At 36.6% G+C, this 21,072-nt stretch overlaps 1 protein-coding gene across 1 annotated transcript in view; it reads left to right on the top strand.

The window, feature by feature from the left end:
* Positions 1-21,072, top strand: part of SLC25A12 (solute carrier family 25 (aspartate/glutamate carrier), member 12) — a 44,895-nt gene that overhangs the window by 15,524 nt on the left and 8,299 nt on the right. Inside the window, exons 4-11 of the mRNA XM_009325438.1 lie at positions 1,889-2,035; positions 3,094-3,232; positions 4,602-4,695; positions 5,326-5,410; positions 10,635-10,719; positions 11,088-11,246; positions 14,483-14,535; positions 14,728-14,808. Of these exons, the coding sequence (XP_009323713.1) occupies positions 1,889-2,035; positions 3,094-3,232; positions 4,602-4,695; positions 5,326-5,410; positions 10,635-10,719; positions 11,088-11,246; positions 14,483-14,535; positions 14,728-14,808 (843 nt within the window). The remainder of the gene's footprint in view (positions 1-1,888; positions 2,036-3,093; positions 3,233-4,601; positions 4,696-5,325; positions 5,411-10,634; positions 10,720-11,087; positions 11,247-14,482; positions 14,536-14,727; positions 14,809-21,072) is intronic.

Raw genomic sequence — 21,072 nt, 5'->3', positions numbered from 1 at the left:
TGGACATACTGTATTAAAAGTAGGGAGTGACAGATGTGCTTTGATATCATCTGTAATTATTGTCCAGGATAAAAATTGAATCATAGAATAGCTTCGGTTGGAAGGGACCTCTAAAGGTCATCTAGTCCAACCCCCCTGCCGTGGGCAGGGGCATCTTCAACTAGATCAGGTTGCTCAGAGCCCCGTCCAACCTGACCTTGAACGTTTCCAGGGATGGGGCATCCACCACCTCTCTGGGCAACCTGTGACAGTGTTTCACCACCCTCAGCGTAAAAAATTTCTTCCTTCTATCTAGTCTAAATCTACCCCCGTTTAGTTTAAAGCCATTCCCCCTTGTCCTGTCGCAACAGGCCCTGCTAAAAAGTCTGTCCCCATCTTTCTTATAAGCCCCCTTTAAGTACTGAAAGGCCGCAATAAGGTCTCCCCGGAGCCTTCTCTTCTCCAGGCTGAACAACCCCACCTCTCTCACCCTTTCCTCATAGGAGAGGTGTTGAACCCTCTGATCATTTTTGTGGCCCTCCTCTGGACCCGCTCCAACAGGTCCATGTTTTTCCTGTGCTGATCTGTATCTAAATCTAGAGCAGATTCTAGAAAAACATGTCTAACTAGATAGGTTCTGAAGTCTATATTGTAAATTGAGATACTGGATTTTGGCACAGACTTTCAAGGCTGCGATATAACTTGATGTTACTTTCAAGGAATAAACTGTGTCCTGCGTTTGATACTACATATTTTAAGTGATCCCAGGCACAAATTCGGGGCACTAGTGCAGAAAAAGAAACAGATTGCTAGTAAGAATCTTTTTGTTGGGAACCCAGAGCAAAGTGATAAATACCTGTTCTGGTTTTATGTTTATTGTTCCAAGATACTATCATGTAAGATACAGTAGCCTCTTACTGTCATCATATAATAAAAACCCTTAGCAGGGAAGGGTAGTATGGGCTGCAGTAATTTCAATATGTACACAAGTTGGATATTGTTGTCCTTCCTTTTAGATCAGGTTGGTTTTCTTATTTGGTCTAACAGCATCTTGTGGGGTTTGGGACTTGGATCAGAGCAGGCTTGTTGCACTCTAATCTAGAAAACCTTGATCTTGAGGTTATAAGACTTGAGAAATTACTGTAAAGGTGATATAAGCTAGATAGTTTGCCCTCTTCTTATTGTCTGTCAGAACATGATTATTATTTTAGCTGCTTCTAGAGGTCTGAATGACAGCTGAATGTGTTTTATTGTTTGCTTGAATAGAAGGAAACAACTTTTTCTGGACATAGAATTCACAATCATCATTATTATCTTGAGGTTAGGTTACTGCAGTGTGCTTTATATGAAGGTTTGTACAGGTTGTATAGGAGTTTTAAATTGCCTGAAATGAGTGACCATTTCTGACATTATGGGAGGTAGCTGTTGGGGGCAATCTAAATCTATATTATATCATTTTCACTATCCTCCTGTTTATTTTCAAGTACTTTTCAATGAGTTAGTCTATAATAGCCTAGTCATATTTCATCTTGGATGTGTAAGAGATCAGCTCACTTCGAGTCTTTAAGATCAATATCGGAAGTTTCTCTAGCAGTTAAGTATTTAATAAAGGAACAGATAGCAGACAGGGCATGGGTATGTGAAGTTTATTTCTCAGATCAAAGTGCGTATTTCCTTACAGTTGAATTGAGGCTTTTCTTTGACAGAGGAATTAATCTGTGGATAGAATCAGTATGCAGACTTCTTGTTTTAGTTGAGCTGGCATTTAAGTTTAAGCTGCAGTTGTGCTGTGGTCTACACGCACAGACATATTGAGGCATGCTGTAAGAATATGAAATTAGTGAGAGTTTTGTGAACAGTGAGTTACAGAATTCGCTTCTAATCTGCTATTTCTGAATATTCATTCTAGGAGCTGCAGTCAGAACACGCAAGACAAGCCTTTGCGTTGAAGGACAAAAATAAAAGTGGTATGATAACTGGGCTGGATTTCAATGACATCATGGTTACCCTTCGCTCGCATATGCTAACTCCATTTGTGGAAGAAAATTTAGTTTCAGTAAGTGTAAAGAAAAGTGCCTTGAATTTAGCATTCAGTAGCTGTAATGTTTTAAGATGTTACTGCTTCTCTCCCACTTTGTCTTCTCCTACCTGTTTATCACTGCCCTGGTGCTAGAGATTATCACCTTCATAATAGAGTGGGCAGGGTAAAACATGGCAGCGCTCCTTGGCTGCAGTAGTGGAAAAGTTTGGCAGTCTGGTTTACATGCTTGAAGTGCCATTGGAAACAGTTTGAGTTAGTCTACTATACTTTCCACTAAAGGAGGGCAAAATGGTACTTGGCACAGAAAGAACATTCATTTAGGACAAAAACATCTAATTTTTATATTTGAATATATGACAGATCTCAAAAGGTGGAGACTACTTACAGTTTTGTCCTTTTACACACTCTTACATTCTTTTCTTTTTCAGATCAGAATTTGGAAAATCAGTATGTAGATTCTAGAGGTAGAATGGTTACAGCTGTGATAGTCTGGCAAGATCTGTAGGGATTTAGGGAAAGTAATAAAATAAAAGTTATAAACTAAAAGTATATAGTATAAAAAGTATATAAAAATGAAAATTATATAAAGTAATAACTTTTATCTTACTATTTTACCTATAAATCTTGCCGTGCCTAACTAACAAGGCATACCATCTTCTGACAAATTTATAGTATCTACTAACCTTAGACTTTGAAATAAATGGTCACTGCTGTTTGTGATGCAAGAAGTCAGTTAGTGCCTTTATCTAAAATAGCATTTACATGCATTTCTCTATTAGAAGTAGAGAGTATTAGAAAAATACTCAGTCACACATTTAGTGTGTGTATCAGATAAATTGAATAATTATCTACTTATATGATTATTTCCTGATCGTTTCCTAATGTTCAATTTTTACCAAAAAATAGTATCCTGTCTAATAATTCTCCCCTCATGCTTCTATTAAGAATATCTTAAAGTTACAGGAGTAGAAAGATATCTTTAATTGTTTCCTTATTTGCCCAGATGGATGTTTCTGTAATTTGTAATAAGATGTTGTAAAAGGTACTTAACTGCATTAATTTAATTTTTAAAGGTAGCTGGTGGAACTGTTTCACATCAGGTCAGCTTCTCCTATTTCAATGCATTTAATGCCCTTTTGAATAACATGGATCTTGTTAGGAAGATATACAGTAATATAGCAGGTACAAGAAAAGATGTTGAAGTCACAAAAGGTAAAGTATATTTCTTACATTTTATTAATTTTTTAGTTCTGTCCAATTTGTAATCTGGTGTTGCATATGGGTTAAGGCAAGTCAGAAGCTGCAATATTATGCAAGGTTAGGGCTACTGTGAAAGTGTTTAAAGGGTGATTTTCATCCTCACAGGTTACTAATGATTTCCAGCTAGCTCATTAAGGAGAAGAATTGGGATTCTGGCAGGAGCCATGTTGGCTGTATTAGTCTGAATGGATAACTGCAAGGCAGTATATTATTGAGGATTTTACCATTCCTTGAAAGGGATGCATAGTTGCTTAGAGATAGAAAGTTCCTAGGGAATGTGATAGAATGGGTTAAGTTTGAAAATCCATTATCAGTAACCTCCATGTTGTTTTAGCTCTAGTTACTTTATCCATGATTAAATCTTTTTTAGAAAAATGGTAATAATTTATAACTTCTTAGTGCTTACTTGCCTGAGTGGTTTTAAATGTAGTTTATGTCTGTTAGGACATAGCTAATCCCTGTGCATATGAAAGGTTGCCATTTCAGTCTTGCCGCAGGCATGAGTGGATTGCTTTTGTAGTCATTTTATGACATTTTATCACTGATTTTATTACCTGTATGGATGGGACCAGCAAAGCCTATGTGTGGTAAAAGCATGCCAAGTTCCTTTTTTTTCTTTGTTTGGCTTATGTTCATATGCTCTGCATACCTTTGTCCCTAAAGGAAAGCATAAAATGCCTCCATCCTCCAAATTGTGCTAACAAATTGCCTAGCAATGTTTTTTGGTGCAGATGCATAAATACACCTTGCTTGGATTTGTGTTGTGAAAAAAAGCTACTGTGTTTTCACTGCTCAGACTTGTTTACTGTAGCTTGCCAATCATGTCATGAACATGTCATGTAATTTGGCGAGTTGAATACCTAAGCTTGGGCTCATTCAGAGCTAGCAGAGAAAGAAGTCTGAACGTGATGGCAATAGATGAGTCAGTTGCCCTTAAAGCTGTGAATAATGGACCATTATTCTGTTCTGTTCTGTTTTGCAGAACTTCAGAAACAAGAATCACAAATTGTGGGTGTGGTTTTATTAAGCTTGCTAATATGAGGATTTTTGTTGACTTTGATGAATTCTTACCATAAATCAGAGCTGTGGAGTCAGACTTGCTCTGGGTTGAAAAGGCCTGTTTCAAGATAGATGTTCTCCTAAAGATATCTTTTCCCTTTGCATTATGGATTTTGCTTCTTGGTGATAGATTTAATTTTTATGATATTAAAGTATCTATACTTTAGATACTATTATTTGTGAGCATTTAAAGAGGAAATGTGACAAATAACACAATTGCTTTATTTCTCTTGCTTTATTTCTCTGTCCCTTTTAAATCCAGAGGAATTTACCCACTCTGCAATCCGATTTGGACAAGTTACACCACTGGAAATAGATATTCTCTACCAACTTGCAGATTTATACAGTGTTACTGGGTAACATAATAATTTTATCATTTTACAATAATTATTTTGCTGTTTTCTGTGTGAAAACTACTAATTTTTGTCTTAATTTTAAAAAGTTGTGTGTTCCATTGTATTTCATGACAGTAATTTATTAAATATAAACTGACTTTGGTGTATGCATGGGTTTTGTAAGTGAATTGTGTACGTCAAGCACAATTATTAATTGTCATATTATAGGTATACATATAAAATAGCAAAATACATTACAGTAGTCCCAAAAGGCTAAAATACACTGGTATTATTAACTTTAAGTATTGATGATGTTTTATATGGGTCTTTAACGCATGTGAAATCTTAGGTAGGAGTACCTAGAAATAGTTTAATTTGTGTATTATATCCTTTGTTACTAGTAAACAAGAACTTGCTTTTGAATAATTCAAGCTCCCTTTATCTCCACTTGTGAGCTACAAGAAGAGAATGCCCTTCTAACTCCAAGGATTCTTTATTGCAGTGTAGCAGACTTCTTAGACGTGCATTCAAATATGACAGGTGTTTTTTTAAACTCAGGATGTATTCTGTGGGGTGAGGCCAGGAACACTGTATTGAATATGTTTGATGTTTTATCTAACAGTAATTTGCTTTTCTCTGCCTTGTGTAAAGGCGTTTAACTTTGGCAGATATTGAGAGAATAGCACCGCTGGCTGAAGGTGCGTTACCTTACAACTTGGCAGAACTCCAGAGGCAGGTAGGTACAAGTGATATATACAATAAAATTGTTGACGTTAAGTGAATGTTTACATGTACTTGCATATGAAAAATAAGAATAATACATTTTAAACAGATTCCTAACAAGTGAAACATGCTGTGTGTATTGCTATAAGGATAGAAATGGGGCAGACCATTGAGTGTGTGTCTAAACAAGATATTAGATGTCATATTGAAGGATGGCCTGTTTAGATATGAGTATGTATAGATACTTGGATTCCTTACTGTGAATACATTTGTTCACTCCTGAAAAGGCCTTTCACTTCACTAAGTACTCTAACCCTGTAATTATAAAATTATTTTTAGACAGTAAAAAATATGAGTATTAAATGTAAGGCTTATAAATGTGTTATTTTTTGAAAAAATGGATGAAATGATTGGCTTAACCATTTATCTAAAATGATCATTGAATTTTACTGTACTTGTTGGCTGTCTGACCTGGACAGTAGAAGGGGAATTCAAATTTATTGGGACTGACGAAAAGGGTAGAATCAGAAGATGAAAAATATTGCAGTAGAATGTTAAACCTCTATTTCACCAGATCTTTACATTCATGTTTGCTAGCTTTGCTTTTATTATAGTTTCTTTATTAAACATATACACATATAGGACAGCATAAGAGTCCCAGACTGTGCAGTAGGATTTTGAATAAAATTGTTTCTTACTTCGATGGCTTTTTTTACAACTGTAAGAACTGAAGATTTAGCACCAAACATTATGCAGGTGTTTAGCTTATGTTTAGACTTTCCGCCACAGTTACTGGGTACCATACTGCTCACTTTCAGGAGTATAGCTTGCAAGTTTGTGTTAAAAATAAATCTAGATTTTGGGGGCTTATCTTCACTATGTTTTTGGTTCGATATATAATCTGAGAGGATTTCTTTTGCAAGCAGATCTGTCTAACGCTAGTTAAGCTGTGAATTAAATTTTGCCTTAACCTTCATCTAAGGTTGAACCTGAAGTACTGCTGATACTGAAGCTCGCAACATAATGGGGAGTCTGCTGTGCTGCTAATAGAAATATTCCACTCCATTCCAGATATATTCTAGGGCAATCCTTTTTCTGGACCATTTTGTAGGTGACTGCTCTCATGAGAGTAGTTCGGGGGAATTAACTCAACTGTTAATAATGTAAAGATAATAATGCACTCAAGAAAATCCTTGAAATGGTTACACAGCAGATTCAGAAAGGAAGACATATATACATGGTGAATTAGATGGTTGCATAGTCATAAAATACATAGGCCAGTTGCACATTGGTGTTTATTATGCAAAACAAAAAAAAATAGGATCTGATCTTAAAAGTTTCTGATGCACGATCTTTTATTTATTTTTACGGTTAGAACTTCATGAGAAATTGCCGTTCCTTACAGAGCTGTACATTCTCGAGTAAGAAAATACAAGTGTTCATCTGAACCAGTGCATTTTGCTCCAAGGATGTCTCCCACATACCCTTTCCCTCTGTAATATACAAAGGGAAGTAGGATATCTAATTCTTAAGGTCTTGTACGAGCATATCCCGTAGTTCTGACTAAATACAACTTTGTGTACTCAATAGATAAATATAATTTTTCATCCTGAAGGTTCCCATTTTCTTACAATGTCTAAACAACTCCAATTTTCTCTCTTTCAGTCTGCATTAAGAGTTTATGGGGTGCCTGTCAAGACATCCAAGGGCTCTGATTCCCAAGTGGGCATAACCTGGCTTGGGCTGGGTTCTGCTCCCAGCTGCCCAGACCTCGCTTGGTACACAGACAGCTGAGCTTCTTACGAATCAGCTGCTGAACAGCCACATCTTGCAGCTCAGTATTTATGGCAATCTGACGCTGGTGATGAGTTGCGTTAAAATGCTGCTTCTGAATCGCAGTGATTCAGCAACTGATTCCCAAGTAGCTCAGCCATCTGGGCTGTTGGGGCAGGAGGACGTGCAGCTGGCAGCAATACCTTTGTCAGCCATTCCAAGCTACGCTGTCTCCCACAAGGTGAAATTCAGATTCCCTACCCTGGTGATGCCAGTCACAGTACTGCTGCAGGGTGGTCTGAGATAAAGCGGCAGTGCAGTGACAAAATCACCTGTGCCTTGTTGGCCATGTGAAAGTCTTGTATTTGCCAGTGGATGAGGGGTCCCAGGAGTCTGTCTGAAAATGAAAGCCTGCGTTTATAAAGCCTTTTATTTCTCAGCTCACTTTTTGTGTATATTGCAAAGAGGTTCCTTTAAGCAGTTATATCCACTACAAAATCTAGGATACGTGTCAGTGACGGGAAAATTTTGAATTAGTTCAACTGCTACAGTTGAAAAATTGTCCTACACAGAATATAGCAAGTCTTCCATATGTGGGACTTTGAGTGTATGTTGTTTACTGTTATTACAGGTGGATTTGATCATTCAGTTCTCTTTCAAACAAATTGGTCTGAAACGCAGTGTCTGGTCTGTTCTTAATGTTACCACTCTGTTGCCCTTAGGTGATTAGACATATCTGAGCCAATGAAATAAGTGTCCAAAACCCACTTAATGGTAACAGCCTTCCTATGGATTCCTCAGGACAAGAATGATGGAATGAATTGACGCAGAAATGTGTATGCAGTGTTTATCCAGACTAACGAGAAATATTTTTGATGAAGTTTTGTAATTACATTCCGAACGCCAACTTTGGTTTTAATTGGTGTCTTTGTGGCACTCACCTTTCTGAACAGACAAAATACTAACTTTGTTTTGTTTTACACTTCAGAATTACCTTTGTAGCTTGGCACCATTATGAAATGAGCTCACTGATTAAAGTTTCACTCATCACTAGAACAGAATATACTCTTTTTCACACGCTTGGAGTAATACATTATATTTTCATCCTATTCTGCATTCTGTGTTAAGAGAGCACAGCAGAAAGTAAAGTAATTTAGTTTTCTTTTGTTTTATAAGGAAGTCTTTTATTAGACCTTATCCTTTGTTAGCCTTATATTACCGTATTGAACGGTAACGATAAAATGAAAGATAACCCTTTCTGGAAGAGAGAATATCATTCCAGTGAGGTCCAGCTGTCCCTGGAAAATGAAAACAAGTCTGTAATCACTTTTATGTCATTTTAAAATTCCTTCTTAAAGGAAAATCTAAATTTTTACATAAACTCACTCTATCTTTGTAGATTTGGTGGAAATGGAAATTAGCCTGCTTTCAACCATGTTTACTTTATTGTCAATTTTTTCATTGTGTAAGATTTTCTTAAAGCCTAGCAGATGAATATCCTATGAGGATGACAGCTACAGTAATTTTCTGTTTATAAATATTCATGATTTGAAAGCTATAGCATTAATTACATTCATTTACATATCCATCTGAACACACAAACTGCAAACTTTGTGGACACTTATTTAATAATATCAAAGTGCCATTTCCTTCACAAAGAATTTGATTTTTAACATCCAGTGACATATTCATTAAGACTAATGTCTGAATGTAATGACTGGATTTTGATGAGAGCTTAGAAGAAAAAGAATAACCTTAAAACAGCTAAAAGGAAGGAGGTGTGCTAAACTAGGAGAAAATTTTTGTGGACTGGAAAAACAGTCCTGTTTCTAAGCCTTTTTGGGGTAGTATTATTGCACGTGTCTGTTATTTACATGAATCAAAAGATACATCTCTGTATTTTAGAATTTATTTTTGTAGTTATTTTGTTTTTATTGTGGGGTTTTTTTTTTATAAGATCAGGAAAATTTAGTGTTTTAAGACTAGTGAGGACATTCTTTGGATTTATTGCTTCTATTTGCTTGTAAAGGCAATACATTTGATTTATACTTTTTTATGCTGTCCACATGTGCAGTTTATAATTTTGGTGCTACCCAAAATTTCTCTGTTCTTCTCCATTAAGCTATATTGTTGGGGGAGGAAAATGTCTCGTGGAAGGAAATGGTGGTAGCAATATCTTTTTCTTCTGTGGAAAAAACATATAGAATAGAATTCATGTTTCTTTACAGGTAATGATCCATCTTAATCTCATAGGTTTTTGTCCTACATTGTGTACATACAGCATAATGTGCAATAAAGGCTGGTTTTTGCACATCCAATGTAATACCAGTCCAAACAGAGTAGCTTACACTGAGGTACATGCTGTCTTTCTGGGGAAATTCCACTTTCCAGAGCTTCAATAAGCTGAACATAACTTAGTTCTTGGTGCATTAGCTGTGAAATGTGCATGTGATAATCTTTGTGGAGAATTCATAATCTGCATGAGAGCAAAACCTCCTGTAGCAGTCAGAGGTCTGTATACATTCCAGCTGTGCTGTCAGGAGCACATCTGCTAATGGTACAGGGTGCTTTTAAGAAAAACAGGTTTGTGTTTGGGAGATGGGCTTTAGTATCTGCTTTAATATGGAGTTTAACAGTTAATATCTTGACCACTTATATAACCCAGACAAGTTATACTGCATAATATAAATTCTTCTCTAATTCCCTTATTTATGTTTGGAAGAAAATTTGGCCCATCTTGCATACTTTATAGTGCAAGTTTGTGAACACTTACATCTTGTTTACCAGTTACCTTGTTTCTAATAACCATCTAATAATATGATTATGAGTCTCTGCAAATATTTTCTGTGCAGACTTGTATTTATTTAAAACACTAATACATTTATAGTAGTGTATGTGATTGAAGTGAGTGAGGTCATCATTGTGTCTGTAAATTATCAACTGCCTGAAAAAGTCTTGTGGAGAATACTTTGGGGAATAATTGAGTTTTTGCTTGTTTTGAAGACTTTAAATGTCATGTTTATGCTATGTATCAGTGTATATAATCTTAAAATATATCCCGTGCTGATAAATGATGTCTGTGAGATACTGTACTCCTTTTGAGATATTGAGGTTTATTTGAGCCAAGAGGGCGTTCTGTGCCTTACAAATTTGAAGGCAACAGAATGGAAAGTAGCAAAGTTGATTTGACTTTCTTTCTACTTTTTCTTGACCATAGTTTTTTCAGTTATACTACGAATATGTAAGGAAGAATATTTTCTGGAAGGAATATTTGAAAAATGTGCTTCATTCATTAGGCGTAATGGAAGTTACATAGTAATTTCTTTTTTTTTTTCCTCCTTAACATAAAGCTACCAATTTTTATCAGATTCTTTCTGTAATGTTGTAAAAGCCAATTCACAGGCATCTTTGTTTTCCCATGCAGATTTTCAAGCATTTTTTTTTCTTTTCTTTTCCTCACACAGCAATCTTTTGGAGAGTTAGGCAGGCCTATCTGGCTCCAGGTAGCTGAATCAGCTTACAGGTTCACTTTGGGCTCAATTGCGGGAGGTGAGTAATATTTCTGACCAGACTACTTGGTCTCATCTAAGGTGCATTTCTTGGTTATACACGTGAAGAATTGGAGGGTGGAACCACTTTAGGTTGTGCCATTCCCTTTCTTCCCTTATTGCTTCTCTTCCGGTATCCCTCCACAGTCCTCTGAAACTACTCCAGTAACAAATTTCCTTACTGGTAATTCAGATTGGTTTTCTTTGTTCTGCGCACCTTGTTTTATGTAACAGTGTAATCCATTCTCCTTGAGACTTTTTCCTTACTTCCAACATATCAGAGATCTTACCAGCTTATATATTCATAAAATGATATACCTCACCAACAATGATGTTGCAGAAATAATACTCCAAATCCTTTCTTAACAGCTGTTGGTGCTACTGCGGTATATCCCATAGACCTGGTGAAAACTCGTATGCAGAATCAGCGCTCCTCTGGTGCAGTCGTAGGAGAGTTGATGTATAAAAACAGCTTTGACTGCTTTAAAAAGGTTTTGCGTTTTGAAGGCTTTTTTGGTCTTTACAGAGGTAAGTGGATAAAAAAAAATCTATATCGAGTTGGGGTTTTTCTGCCTTTCTTTTTTTTTAATACCTCAACAACTAGTTTCTTATGGGAAAACCAGGAAACTTGATACCTTGAGCACTGTTCGTCATAAACAATTGCTGGGAAAAACTGAGCATATTTTTGTTGTTACTGATTTGCTCCTTGCTGCTTAGGTTGTTTAAAGTCCTAATTTCTGGGGTGTGAGTGTTGTGGATGTGATTGTTATCTCACAAACTGAGGATTGTACCTTTTGGCTGGGGCAAACATCAGGAGCAGATTAGCATCTGAGAAATAAAGATCCATTTTACTGCAAATATTTTTTGTTAAAAGAGACAGAAGAGTCATTTTGAAATGTACCTGTTAATCTGGATGCCAGATCTTATGCCTCATACTTTTGCAGGTAGTGGGACTTGTTTTATGATTTTATCCTGTGAACAAGAAATTGCATCCTGCTGTTGTATTATGTTGCTCTGTTTTACTTTAAAATATCAACAGTGGAACTCATAAAAGTTGCAATGTAAAAAAAGAAGAAAACCTCCTCTAAAATACAGGTTAAGAATTCAAAGCAACTTTTTATCAGTTTTATCAGTTAGACTGAAAGATATCTTACATCTTCTTTTAGCTTAGGAGAAGATTCTGAATGGGTTTTTATCACATCAATAAGATGACTTACATAGAGGGTACATGCTAGCCAGTCCTCTGAAATTGATATTTAGTTGAATTCTCTATTTTTAATTGTAATTTCACATAACTTCACGAAGTGCACAATTTTCATAAGGATCAGTAAGGTATTTATTAATTGGCACACTTTTTTTTAGTTGGAGCAAAGTCACTCATTTCTGTGATGGTCACAGCTTTTTTTTTCTGCTTTGCAATGTGTTCTGTCAATGAAGACACTGGACAGTCTCCTTTAAGGACAGTATCTGACAAGTTTTGCATGTGAAAGTCTGTAGATTCTGGCTAAAGAGTTTTTGTAATCTTGCAGGATTTTGCTATGCAAGTGAGTAGAGGGAGGAATATGTCAGTGAAAATGTTAATGAAATAGCTGTAATCTCTGTAAATTACGTCTTTCTGGTAAATTGTTTTCCTTTTTTGTTGCTAAATCTTTCACAAAAGCAAATACTCCTTGACTTACATTTATGAGACTATTTCTACAGTGCTGCTCTACAGTACTGTTTTCTCTCTCTTCCCGCCCCCCCCTCCCCAACCACATGGTTTTGCACAGCAGCTTCTAAAACTGATCATTTGTTATTTTTATTTTTGTTTTCTAACCTTTCTCAAACACTTTGAAATTGAGGATGATTCCATTGATGAGTTAAAAGCAATGCTTTACAATTGAGAAAAAATGTGCTTGTTTGAAAGAATGTCAGCTTGGTAAACTTCTTAATAGTCTGTTTAATAATTGTCTTTAAGATTGTTTAGCATAAGAAGTTCATGTAGTTGTTTTGAAAATGTTACGGTTAATGGTCAGCATGTTACTAAGGTCTTGGACTCATAGAATTAGATGGTGTGTGAAAGTATATTAAACTAAACAGCAGAAACACGGAGTTTACTGTGGGTCTGTTACTGGGTTCTTATATTCCTGAGCTGGGTTATCCTAATTGTATTGTAATATAACGATACAATGCAGTCGTTTACCGCAGTTTAAAAAATAGATCTGAATGCATACTGGAAAGTTCATATTTTTAAATAAAGACTTACGATTTTTGGTCAAGAAAATTACAACACTTTTGAATCCTAGCATCCAACTTCAGAACTAATGAAGTATCTTCTAAGGTCCCTCACTAGACCATGCAGGGTCCCAGGTTCTCTGGCACACCGAATGCGTGTGCCCAAGTTGTTCAGCTGCATAAAAGGAGGGGTGGGGAGGATTGTCTTATGGTGTTTTGTCTGGTATATTTGGGTTTTTAAAGTGTAGGCACTGCAGAGATGGATTTTCTTTTCATGGCAGATCAGAGATTCAGGCTGGGAGGGCAGCATTTCTTTTTGTTATTGTCAACCTTTCTTTGTGTTTAATAACTGCCTTTCCTCAGCATAGTAAGTGTAAATCGCACAGAAAGTACTATGTTGGAAGAAAACACTGCACTGCATATATTAACTGCTGCACTTTCTATTTAGGTGCGTTTGCTCTGAGCTTCCTTTTAAGGAAATAGTATAAAAATTCTGCAGGCTGAGTACTTTAGGTAATTTTGAATATTTTTAATGAATTTTTAGCTATTATTCTTTTCACGTAGCGGATAATGGAAAACCACATCGATACAGTTTTGTTGCTGTTATCTGATATTGGATATAATTAGCATGGGATTTTTTGTTAGTTAACTGGCAAACACTTTTGACAGACTGATATTCCCTAACCATGGAATAACATTAGGAAATGAACACTTCTAATAAAAATAAGCCTTTTAAGTTTTATAATCTATACATATGCCAAAATGACTGTGGAGAAAATGGATTTAAAAATAACAGATGCTGTTATAATCTTGTATGTTAGGAAGTTAAGACTGCCATCTACTGATTTTTTTCTTAAACCTATTAGTTCCTAGAAAAGTGTATGTGCTTTTGTCAAATGGCAGTTCATTTTGATAGTAGCTATTTTCCAGGAGCAAGGACCTTTTCAAAATCGGTTTCTGTCCACTAATGCTTCTGCTTGGTGAGATAAAAAATCCTTAATAGTACTAGGGTTTAATGAAGTTCATGCTACCATGTTGGACTGAACAAGAGAAAATCCTTTATATCCTTAGTTGACTGGAGCCTTCAGAAAACTCAGGTTAGTGAGTCAAGTAGAAGTGAGTTGATAATTTATTATAGTCATGTGTAAATCTCATAATTACTCTCCTATTTTAAAAAGTAATTGCAAGTTTTATGGGAAAGTGATATTAAGGGGCTAAAAAAGTCAAACGAACTCTTATGTAGTAGACCTATCCAAGGTGTATGTTCAGTCCTTACCCTTTTTTTTTCTTCTGTACAGCAACAGCATCGGGCTTGACTTCGTTGTGGAAGGCAGATCTGGTCACCCTTTTCATTACCATTTTCAACAGAAATCTTAATATAAAATTGTATTGGTATGAATATGCAGTGCTCTAGCAGCATCACATACATAAATGCCATCCACCTCAAAGGTTATCCCATGTGCAGAAAGGCATTTCTGTAGAGCTCTTATAGAATACTAGTTTCTGTATTAGGAAGATAATGTTGCCTTATGATGTCTTTGTTTCTGTAGGCTTGTTACCACAGCTGATAGGTGTTGCTCCAGAAAAGGCTATTAAGCTAACTGTACGTATCTTTTTTTTTTTACCCCCTGGCATTCTTTTGTTTGTTAACATACATAGGATTTATTTCCTAAAATGTGTGAAAGATGACCACTTACAAGCACTCTAATATATATGGTTACGGATGTACTTGATATATGTTAATAAGGAGGAAAAATAACTTAAAGTTGTGTGTAATGTATTGTATCTTTATTAGGTGAATGACTTTGTCAGAGACAAATTTACTAAGAATGATGGTTCCATTCCATTCCCTGCAGAGGTCCTTGCTGGAGGCTGTGTAAGTATTCGTCCTGTATTCCTAGGAAAAATTGATTCTCAGTCATGTGCAGTATAGTTGGAATGACAGTTAATGGGCGTGCTTTGTCGATTTGAACAGAACTGTTCTGTTTTGTCCCAGTCACAAGAACTAAAAAAAGTACTTTTTCTGTTTGGGAAGCTTTGCATACTTCTGAGTTGAGTTCCCCTGGAATTACGTGCTTGAACAACTTATTTTGGCTCAGTTTCTAACATTCAGTTTCAGCAGTGGTTTTATTCACAAAAGGCTAAAGAGAGGGTGCCTTTTCTCCTTTTCCATACTTTTGCTTGGGTTGGCGTTCATGGTTAGTTTGGAAAGATGCAGGTAGTCCTTGAGAATGGATTATAGAGATCATGTTTGAGTTTCCTTTGGCGGAGGAGGGGGGGAGGCTAGAACAGTTTGAAAAATCTATTTCTTGCTGAAGATTTTAAGAAGGAAAAGAAATGCACTCTTCAACTTGCTATATGTGAAATTTTTCTGTTTGTGAAAATGTGGAAAAACTGAACAGTGTAGTCTTATCTTTCAGAAAATAGGTATGAGTGAATTTTCTGTTTAAATGACTTTGTATAAAATGTAGCTACATTACTCCAGAGGCTAACTACATCCATCATCTAAATACAGTTCAAAAACAAATTCTGTTTTTGATGAGATTTGAGGGCTGTAATTCAGTGGATCTCTTAGCAATCTGTAAGTGGTTTGAATTTATATTGATGATAGATTTTTTGTTTTGTTTTGTTTTGTTTTGCACATTGGGTAATTTCATTTGTGGGATTCCCCAACAGTTGTTAACCCTATAAAATGTTTAAGGCTTGAGTTAGGTTTCTTTTGTAGCAGAGAACACTAATAAGTTCCAGTTGAGTAGGCTGACAGGCTGGTATAAAACCTCCTCAGCTTACAACAAAACCTGGGGCAGAAAGGTTGTTGACCTCTGCAAACTTTTAATTCAAAGAAGCAGCCCTGAAGGGAGGCTGCTTATACTTCTGCCTGATTTAATTTGGCAGCCTGGTACATGCTTGAGTCTTCACCTGTCAGTGTACAAAGTTTATTTTCTGAGAAATGTGAGAAAGCAGCTGTGATGTATAGCTAGCAAAAGACTAACCTTTTTCTGGAAAGCTGAATAGCACAGAAAGCACATACAGGTCATTTATAACAGAAGTGAGTGTAATTCATTAGTGTTTTCCTCTGTGTTGTGGTTAAAGTCATAATTAAAATCAAATGTCTGATAATCAGTTTTATTATTTTACATGCTTTTGTACTGAAATGTATAATATTAAATTCATTCTACAATAGAGGCTTTTCCACTTCATGGTACGTACTCCTTTTTCAAAATAACTTTATTGTCTTACTGTAGTAAACATGCAAAAATTGGGGAGAAATCTGAGTTTCAGATAAGCTTTCAGAAATTTGGATGTTTCTGTGAAGCTGAACAGATTTATAATCTGTCCAAACACAACCCTTTCTGACTGTCTTAGCTGATATTCTCATCTCCTTTTTCAAGATAATGCTTATCTCATTCAATCTGGGAGAATTTTAAACAAAGTTGGCCTTTGTACGAGAGGAGTTGGCCACAGTTTAGGAACCTCAGGGATGTTAATTTCTTTGTAGCCTCCTCTGGATCATCTGATATCTTACCAGTTGATGACTTTTCTGTCTGAACTGCTGCTTAGTTCCATTTTAGCAATTTCACTTCTTCCTAAATAGCAGAATCTTTAGTAGCACGCCTATAAAGTTTATTCTAAAAGTCTGAAAGTATCAGTTGACTAAAGCAGTAGCAAGTTGATATGTTAGTCTTTCTCATCCTCAGTCCTTTTCATCTTCATTGTGACAGCTCTTTTCCATGTTGATCTTCACCCTTCTGGTGTTCATTGTATACTGTTCTTCTACAAAATATTACGAGACATAACCAACAGTAACATCCAAGGAAGTGCCACGAGTAAGCTTAGTCCATCTATGCGTGCAGAGGCACGCAAAACTTTCTGTTCGGGTGATGCTACCTCTCTTCTTCGTTTTTCCTTTATTCTATTCCTTCTCCCTCTGTTAGTACAAAATGGTGGGTTACTGTGGGACCGTTTGGATTTTATTTATGCCAAAATTATTTTCAGCATCTGGATTTGGGTAACTTGTTTTTTTGTGGCTTTTCTTTGTTGTTTGACACTTAAATATTTTGCTAACAGTACACTATAAATATAGGCTAAACTATAGCTTTTCACCTTGTCATAACATCAGAAGAAACAGCATTGTACCTGTATGTAGTTCTCAGAGATGTACTTATTACTATCTCTGACCATCACTTGCCTGTGTTTAGTGTTGAACCTTCTCCTGATTAACAGGAATAATGCACTTTTTCATCATTTCTGGTATGGAACTGATAGTGGATGAGCAAGTTGAGCAAGCCATATTTTCAGCCATTTATTATAGAGTTTACAGCAGAGGCCTTTCTGGCCTTTGAAGGCCCACCCTCTTGCAAGCTGTACAAAAGCACATTGTGCATGCCACAGTCCTCAACCAGGAACAAAAAAAATTCATGTGAGGAAGTGGAGGCAGCTGGGAAAGGCTCCAGCAGACCTAGCAAATTCTCCTCTCTGGATGGCAGTGCCGTATCAAAGCCTACGTATGGTGTTACGGTCTTCTAAGACCCACACATGAGGACAGGTGAAACCTTTGACATTAAGACAGTAGTGATTCAAGAGAACCTGCGTCAACTGTATAGCTCTGGAGTGTCTGTAAGAAGTGCTATACCATCCAGCAAAGAGGCTACCCACAGGCATGCGCCTCCTCCACAAACGGTAACTCCAAGAGACTGGATCTCTTTGGCCAGAATCTTACTTCTCAGGCTCCAATTATTCTCAGCTCCTGTAAGGTTATGGAATAAACTCCCGTTCCCAGTAAGAGGAAATGTTTTCGTTCTTGTAGCTGTTAACAAAGACATCTGCCCACGCGGTGGCCTGTTTATATGGTCAGCTGCCTGTCTGTTGTCTTTCCTTCCTTACTGCAGGGCAGGGACCTCCCGCAGGCAGCCTGTGCCCTGTGCTCCTTGAAACCTACCTGCTAGCCGCTGGGCAATGTAAATGTCATTGGGAAGTGTAGGGTCTGCTCTGTCAGAGCCCAAATATTCCCAGCTGCTCCCAAGCTGTAGCTGTATTTGAAATCCGCAGAACAGCTACATGGGGCAGCTCAGTTACAGCAGTCAGGTCATACCTGTCATCTGGTCCCTCATGGATGAAACTGATATCCCATCTTCCTACCTTCCCGAGAGTAGTCTGGTTTGTTAATCATCAACAGCACTGTCCGCACTTACGCACGTTCAGAGAAAACAGTTTCTTTCCTTACTGTTTTTTTAATTAATTGAATTACATTTCATTGTAATTCAGTGATTAGCCTGCATTTCTGCCTTTGGAGTTTTCAGCTACCATTAGCTTTGAGTTGCAGGGGGACTGAGTGAGGCTTTGGCAATGCTTTCCTGTATCCCAACAGCAGCTGGGGAAGCAGAGACCGCATACCTGATATGGACAGGGCTTCTCAAAGGAACTTACACACATGACGCATGTGAGTATGTCGTGAAGGGCAAGGTGCTGTAGGGCAACTGTTCGTCCTCAGTTGGGAAGTGGTGTTGAAGTAGACATCTAGCGCTGTGTAAATGATTCTGTTAGTATCTGTTACAGTACCGTTAGTAAGTACTGTTACAGTAGATAAAAGTGCTGTGATTTTTAAGCTGTAGTTCCTATGAATTACACAGGAAGGAATGGATTCTTCCCATCAATGCAATGTGCATGGTGTGTAGCATTTTGAATGGATGAATCCTGTTTTATCTGATTTGTGCTGCAGGGAAGAGGAGGATGTGGGGTGCCAGACAGAAAGGGTCTAAGAACCCTTCTTGGAGGTGTAGGCAATGCATCTGTTGATGATTAGAGGTTGGGGGGGGTGTGCGTGTATGTGTTTGCACATACATACACATAGAGGTCCAAATTTACCACTGATTTAAAAACTTACATATTAAAACATTAAATCTAACATTTAGCCTAAATATTTTGGTATACTTGTAAAAATATTTTTCATATGTATTTATACATATATACATACATACACATAAACATGTATATAGGCTTATCAGGCAAATAGGAAGGTGTCAAATATTTCTTTTTGAAAAAATAAAATGTTAACTTTTTATTTAACAAACATACAGAATTATAGCTGTCAGACTACTTTTCCTTCAAAATCTACTTCTTTTAATATACTTTAAACAGATAAAGTTAGAAGCATAATTAAACTTTACTGCTTTATCTTGATCGCTGTTGCGGACATTTAAAGTTGGGGAGAAATTTATTGTTTAGTAAAAGAGACAGTAAGCTTATTGTAGGTGCATGAGCAATGACAGCTTTGCCTTGAGAAAGAAGTGCAAGTTCTTTTAATGTTTTTAAACCAGACTGTTCTAAGTAACATCTTATTTTAGCTGCTTGTGTGGGACATAGTTGTGGTCCAGGATGTGGTGGTTTCAGAAAGGAAGGAAGGAAGGGCTTGAAATAGGCCTCTCCCCCTTTGTAGCATATGCCTCTCGGGTGGAATTGGAAAGGGCAAGAGGTCTCATGTTGCAGGGTCATTTGTGTATTTCCTTCAGCCTTTGGCATGTCATGGGGCGTTTGCTGTGGGATCTCAAACTACATCTTCTCTCTCATAACCTTTGCTGTCAGATTTAGTTCCTTTATTTGCTCCTTGTAGAGTTATTTTACATGACATTAAGGTTAAGTAGAAGCTTTTATTACTGGTATTTTTGATGTGTATGAATAACCTCCATTCAGAAACAAATTTGTCAACCTTTTTTAAAGTGTCTCTTGTAATTTATGTGTGAAGGGAGGTTTTTATGGGGGGAAAATCTAGATTTAGTGCACCTTCTCCAAAAGAAATTCAAGGACTGCAATGTATACCTCTGTGTGTATATATACACGTGCACGTGTATTTAACATACATAGCTGACAGCTGAAGTAAGATACTTTGGAAAAGAATGATGATGATTGCCAATGATTTGCACAGAAGCATGGAGGTTTGTATTGCAACCCTGCACACCGCCAGTTCATTTTTATTTGGAGATCCCTTGTGTCATTCTCCTCTACACCCCCTTCTCGGGAGCGCTCTTCCTCTGCTCCCCAGGCAGCACTCTCCTCTGCCTCACATGTTCTTTGTCAGATAGTTAGGCAACCATTTACTTAAAAAGAAAAAACAAACAAACAAAAAACAACCCTCGCATTCATTTTTAAAAAACTACACAATGAAAAAGTGAGTTTTCTTGTGTTACATGTTCTGTATTAAAGTCAATGCTTGTCTTATCTGTACCTGTGATATGTCTAAGGACCTAACTCATTCGTGCAACTCCAGTGAATTCAGTGCCCCTCTTCACGTGAATCAAATCACTGCTGTGCAGAAAAGTTTGCTGAGCTACAAGTATTACTGTATGAAAAGTCAAGACTTGGATAGAAGTACATATTGCTAACAGGGAGTATTTAACTGGGTATCTTGACAGTTACAGCTCTTTTTGAGAAAGCTGCCTGTTGAGAAGTTTTTCAACACTGCAAATAATGTTCAAAGTGTTAATGTAATAAAAGAGCTTTTCAAATGGTTTTCTACTGATTATATAAGCATATGTTAGGGTTTTCCTTTTATTTTGCTCAATAACTGATCATCAAGTCATATTTTAATATTAATATTGTCATAATATATAATTCTGTATTAACAATATACAATTTGTAACATAGTATATATAATTACTATTGCTACTAAATTATTAAAATGTATTGTGTTTGGAGTCTTCTCTTTTCACTTCTGGATCAGAAGAGGGCTGTTGCTGATGTTAACAGAAGGGTAGGCAGTTGTGCACCTAGGAGAGGAGAATGTTAATTGCAGGGAGATTGAATTCAGGGCAGAAAATAGAAATGTTTATGAATTGGCCTATTTGTGTTTCTGTGGTGGGTGTTAGGCAAATAGGAAGAGTTATTTTGGCTGCTCTGCAGGATGTGCTAATTTATAACATGAAAAATAAAAAATGGAATTTCACATATATGTGTAAACAAAGAATGCTTATTTAATAGGCAGGTAGCAGGTAATTGTCTAGGAGGAGTGAATTTCTAGCTTACTGTCTAAATTTAAATTTATTGGAATTTTTTGTGTGGTGCATTGCATTATGTAGTAAGAGCATTCTGCTTAATGTTTTATCTACCAAAATTATTTTTAAAAATTATGTGGGGAAATGATAAA

Source organism: Pygoscelis adeliae, unplaced genomic scaffold (genome assembly GCF_000699105.1).
Source record: "Pygoscelis adeliae isolate BGI_AS28 unplaced genomic scaffold, ASM69910v1 Scaffold106, whole genome shotgun sequence".
Classification (NCBI taxonomy): domain Eukaryota; kingdom Metazoa; phylum Chordata; class Aves; order Sphenisciformes; family Spheniscidae; genus Pygoscelis; species Pygoscelis adeliae.
Note: the sequence above shows the minus strand (reverse complement) of the source record. Positions and strands in the feature narration are given on the sequence as shown.